We start from the raw sequence: 5945 nt of genomic DNA, 5'->3' as shown, positions 1-5945 counted from the left end.
GCAGCAATACAGAATCGTTGCGTCTGCGTTGAAGGAGAGCCTCATTTAATATGGATATAACTTTGGGGGAGAATTTCGTTATGCTTAAGTCCATTCTGCCTTTTTTCATAGTGACTGGCACATTATGTTGCAACGCTATATGCATGACAGTCTGCAGCTCATGCGATGTCAAATCATCCACGTTGCTGTCCCACAACTGGCAGTTGCATTCATTGCTGCAGTCACCAAGTGTATCAACATAGATACTTATATCGGGTGGCTGAAGGTAGTGCATCAGCTGCGTTTTGCTCAGAATTTGTGTGATTATCCACAATGAATCATCCTCTTCATAGGGCTCTGTCTAAACATCCGTAGGATGTTCATAGGCTCTGTTGGAGTCGGCTCTGTGCTATTTAACTGCCGCCAGGGAAAATTTTGGAGGGACTTGACCGTCATCTTGNAATCCTTATTGATCTCCAAATCCTGGCCCTCTGGCATTTTCGACACCTTGTTCTCCACGAATTTTTGCAACTTGATTGCCAGGCCGGCACAGGATTGCACTTTCCCTCTTCAACGAAAGCCAATTCTGATAGACAAGTTTGAGATCGAAAATCAGTTCATCTACATTTCGATAGCGCCGTTTCTGCACACGAATAATGATTGTGCCCAGGTCCATGGGATTTTTGAGTCCCGCAATATCTCTGTTTCTTCTGTCCATGGGCAGCATAAAAACTTGTGCATATTGCTTCATTGTTACCTTTTCGAGGATCTGCTTTTTAACATAGTGAATTTTATTGGTGTATGTACCGGTTGTAGGAGCCTACACATGTAACGACGAGGTATCGTGGGGGACACATATTAAATTTAAATGTACTCACAAAAAAGGTGTAGTCTTACCATTGCTTAAGAAGATTGATGTTATTGATTTTATTAGAGTTGATTGCAGAATCAAGTTATTCAGAATAAACTTTCTCGTATTTTTAGAGACCGAATCTTTTTCGATTAAGCACTCAAAAAAATATGCCTCTGTCATTATGTCCTAGAGGAGGCAACTCAACACAAAACAAAACACGATGTAAGCTTTTCCAACACTAGAACACATCGAATGGGGAATGGCTTCAACACTTGCTAAAAACTAGACGGATAAATCCTTTCCATCCCTAGCAAAGAGAATGAACAATTAAGTAGGGCTTTTAGCTATGATTTCTGAATTTAAAGTGTAATAACCGAATTGGAAAGGTAGCTAAGGTCGAAAGGAAGGAGTAAAGCGGAAGAAGCTGTAAATTTGGGGAATGAGGCAGCTTTTTATTTATTTTAATTAACAATTATCTGCAAATTCTGCGATGGTGTAAAGAGGGTAGGTTCAGTAGTTTTAGCCTAGATAGGTATGGTGGCAGGAGTCTGTTAGAGTCCCAGTTTAGATTTCTAAGGGCGAATACTAAAAATTGTTTTTGATCGGATTCAATAATTATTTGTTGCTTCTTGTATTGTGGACTACACACACAAGAACAATGCTCCAATATCGGGCGAACCAACGAGACGTACAGTGTTTTAGTTATATATGGATCGTCAAACTCTTTTGACCAACGCTTAATAAACGAAAGAACTCCCTTAGCTTTGTTAACAGTTGAAGCAATATGGCTATTAAAACATAGCTTCTGGTCGAATAGGACTCCTAAGTCATTTGATGTGGAGATTCGATCCAGAACATGGTGTCCTAGAGAATAGGAGACAAAATGTGGTGCACGGCGGTAAAAAGTCATAAGTTTGCACTTAGAATGGTTCAAGAAAAGTAGGTTATTCGAACACCAAATGCTTAATTCATCAAGGTCAAGGCCAGGGATAAATTAAATAAGAAGGTCAAAGGATGAGATAGGGCTTTAGCGCAATATTTTAAAATACAGCTCGGAACTTTATCTGGACCCGTAGAGAAACAGATGTGAATTGATGAAAGCCATTCGAAGACAGCACTTTCTTCAAGGAAGGGAAGAAACACGTTTTTAACATGAGGTAGATAGTATGGATAAGGGGTGGAGGAGTCATAAGTATCCAAGGAGTACGTCGATTGAAAGAAGGTGGCAAATAAATTTGAATTCCTTGATCTGAAGTTTCTGTTTTAGACTGTAAGTGAAGGGAAGAAGGGAACGCGTTAGACTTGCGTTTTGAGTTGACGAACGAAAATAATTTTTTGGGATTACTACGGAAATTTGTGGCACATTGGAAAAGATATACGTTATAACATTTCGTATTGACCGTAAGAAATTGAGAGCGAAAGTAAGAATATTGTGCAAAGACAGACCAAGAACCAGTTATCTAGTACTTTTTGTAGAGCCGAGATTTTGTATACCCGGTACTCGAAGAGTAAATAGGGTATATTGTATTTGTGCACAAAGTGAATGTATGTAACACACAGAAGGAAACGTTTCCGACCCCATAAAGTATATATATTCTTGATCAGCAACAATAGACGAGTCGACTGAGCCATGTCTGTCTGTCCGTCCGTCTGTCCGTCTTGTTAAGCGCCCGGATCTCAGAGACCATAAAAGCTAGAGCCACCAAATTTTGCATCCAGTCTTCTGTATGCTCACACTGTTACAAGTGTACTTCAGAAATTAACCACGCCTTCTTCCGTCCCCGCAAAAGGGCGAAAACCTCCCAAATCTACAATTTTTAAGATAAAAAAAACTAAAAACGCCATTCCGTAGAGAATGGCCATATCTATCAGATCACCAAATTGGGTTCCGATTGAATCATTATTATAGCCAGAATGAAGATATTAATTTGCAGTGGCTAAACCCACCCAGTCCCGCAGCTTTTGTTGTTCTTTTTACATTCTCTAATTCACTCTCTGCTTCTTTTTCACTCGGCCCCTGCCTCTTCCGACTTTTAACCCACCCGGTCACGCAGCTTATATTTGTTTTTTTTGTGTGCGGGCACTGCCTCTGCCGCGAGTCTGCAGTGTGTGGGTCTAGGGAGGGCGGCGAGCTAACGGAGCGTGTTGGTCTGAGTAGTGTTGTAGATGTATATGACAGATGAAGAAAAAATGTTAAATTTGAAAAAGCACCGCTAAGGTGCAGAAGTAGTACTGAGTGCCAGGTATAAAAGTTGTGACGCGTAAGAAGCATCTCACACGTCCCTTCTCGTTATTTTTTAGGTAAGACAGATACTTGGAATAGCACGGAGGCTTAGAGGAAACAAATACGGTGACCAGGGACGTGGGTATCGAGGGCAGAGTATAATGTTTCGTAAAACATATTGACAGTAGGCTCTATATGTTATGAGGACTAAAGAAAGGACCAATCAACTTGCAAGAGATGTAGACAAATATCGATAAAATTAGTTTTGCGAAAACACTTTATTCGACTTTTTGAAGGTAAAATGGGGTTAGTAATAGAGACCTCCAAAAATATAGATAAAGTGGGATGATGCGAATCTTGGGGAAAATATATCGGATTGCCTCTTAAAACCGTTGTACGAGAGGCATTGCTGACAAAGATGCGATCTAACAGTCTATCTCTATTATTTCTGCACTGCTCATAGCCCTCATATTTTGGTCATATTTGATCTTCCGGAACCTCTTCCATCATTGCCACCGAACAGGACTCAAACTCTGCAGCCACCTTTGCCACAAGTTCTGCCATTGGTCTCGGCGGACCTGAGAGATCTCAGAGGATGCTATGCTGGTCCCGGGGGTGGTGAACCATGCTTCCATTGTGGTCCGCATATCGATGGCTGCCACAAACTTCGCCCGTGCGGAGGTGACGGATGACTGGACCATTGGAAAGGTGTGGCAGAATAGTAGTAGTAGCAGAAGAGTAGCAGAATAAAAGGACATTATAATTCAGACACATCTCTGACTCCTCTCTGGCACTCACTCTCTTGTCCGCCCATCAGTTAGATCCTCTAAAGATCTAAAGATTGATCTTAAGATCAATCAGCAATCAGCGTTCCAATTCGTTCGCAGGTACTTTAAAAATGTAATTTAATAGGCCAATGAAATTCATTAAATATACCATTATACCATTCCTATTTACTAAATATACAATGAACCCAATTTCGTGATCAAAATATCCTGAAAAGTATATAATATACCTTAAATGGTCGTGCCCGATCCATTGCTTTTGGCTCATATCGATGGCTGATATATCGAGAGAGCCCGTTTTCACATGCCATATTATTGGCATTGCTCAACACTGAATATCAATAGCACACAATGCGTGTATCGATGTGCTTACTTTTTTATCAGCCATCCCTAACACTTTTCAGATGCTTGTCAAAAAAAAAGCATCTGAATAAAAGGTTTAATTAAACCACCAGCGAGAAGAAAAGGAATGTAAGTACGCTCTACAATAAAGTTTTTCGGTTAATAGAATGTGTCAATTCGAACAGTCTACGATAAGTCTACCTGTGGCACTTGCCACAGCCATTTGGCCGGTCCAAAATCTAATTGAAATCTCTATTCTCAGACAATGGATGATAGGCGTCGTGAGGACTTTGAGAAAGCTTTAAGCGTGCTCGAAAACCGGCACCCAGGGGAGCAGCGGCCGCCACGGTGCGAGCCCAGAGTGCAGCCGGTAAATGGAATTGTGCAGCCCCCGGTGATGCCGCCACCCAATCGTAAGGGAAGGGTAACCAATTTCTTGTTAAAACTGAGAACCGCTGTGAATGCGTTGTCGCGCAACCCTTCCTCGCTGCACTTTCGCCAACCTGTCGATGCTGTGAAGCTGAAGATCAGGGACTACCACGAAAAAATCGCAAACCCCATGGACTTGAACACAATCAAGAAAAGATTTGAGTACACATACTACTGGGGCGGTGCAGACGTCCTGGAAGACATTCTATTGATTTTCGAAAACTGCAGAGTCTACAACAGTCCGGACTCGCCCGTGTTTAAAGCTGCTGTCAACCTGTGCGAGTGCTTTTGGCTGCGCATGGCGAAAATGCAGCAGGAATTGCACAATGAGTGTAGGGCTGAGGCCAAGACCAGGCGTCCGCGGAAGGCAGCCATTTCAAAAACTTCTCCATTGCCGAAGACCCCGCGCCAGGAAAAGGCTGTCATTCCAATGAATACCAAGGTGGAAATCAAGAATGGAAATCAGCCAAAGGCAGACGATCCACTGCCTTCATTTGAGGCCGTTCCCAATCTACATCCGAATCGGCACCATGGCAAACAGTTCACGCCCGTGACACCGGCCCGTCGTGGTCGTGGCCGACCTCCAGGGTCGCGAAGTCTGACCCGAGCTGACGCCGATAAAAATGCTGTTATCTCGCACGAATTTCCAGAGCTTCAGCGACCCCCAAACCTTCTTAACAACTACGGAACTCAAGTGAAAATCGACCCACTCCCAGTCGAACCAGTCCTTGATCGACTCAGCATAACGGCTATCCTGATGCCTTTAAATCTGAAGATCGAGCGCACATACAGCCAGACCCTGATCAAGGCTCTACGTTGTTGTGCGGACTCTTGGCCATTCAACATCTCGTCGATCTGGATGCATTATGGAGAAAATCTAGATAATGACTTCCATGATGAGCCTCTGGATTGGGACATACTGGAGAAGATGCTGGCGGGCGAGCAGTTTAAGGGCTGGGACTGGTTTCTGACTAAGTTACACCGAATGCTGCAGAACGCAATGTCCTGCTTCACCGAATGCCCATCGATCCGCAGAGCGACACAGAGGACCTTCGAAAAGGTCGTGGAAATGGTACCTGATTATGAAGAACGCATGGCTCACGTAAAAGCGACGGCTCACGAAGCGGTTCGTTTGAAATTGGACGCCATGACACCATCTCAAAAAGAGGAACTCCTTAAATAACTTGAATTATCCAAGAAAGCAAACAGAAATCATTCCTATTGGTTTGTAACAGAAATTTGAATAAATAACACAAGGCGAGAAGTACTCACTGCATGCTTTCTATCGATAGGGTTGCGACAGGGTTTCCGGGGCCACTGGCCGCCTGACCAA

At 43.1% G+C, this 5945-nt stretch overlaps 1 protein-coding gene across 1 annotated transcript; it reads left to right on the top strand.

Annotated features, from left to right (window-relative positions):
- Positions 1 to 4237: 4237 nt before the first annotated feature.
- LOC117591642 (bromodomain testis-specific protein-like) lies at positions 4238 to 5795 on the top strand. The gene is made up of 2 exons (XM_034284966.1): positions 4238 to 4312; positions 4446 to 5795. Exon 2 carries the CDS (start codon positions 4449 to 4451, stop codon positions 5793 to 5795), a length of 1347 nt encoding a protein of 448 aa, XP_034140857.1. The 5' UTR covers positions 4238 to 4312; positions 4446 to 4448.
- Positions 5796 to 5945: the final 150 nt, after the last annotated feature.

This window comes from Drosophila guanche, unplaced genomic scaffold, assembly GCF_900245975.1.
Source record: "Drosophila guanche unplaced genomic scaffold, DGUA_6, whole genome shotgun sequence".
Classification (NCBI taxonomy): domain Eukaryota; kingdom Metazoa; phylum Arthropoda; class Insecta; order Diptera; family Drosophilidae; genus Drosophila; species Drosophila guanche.
This window is presented reverse-complemented; position numbering and strand designations above follow the sequence as displayed.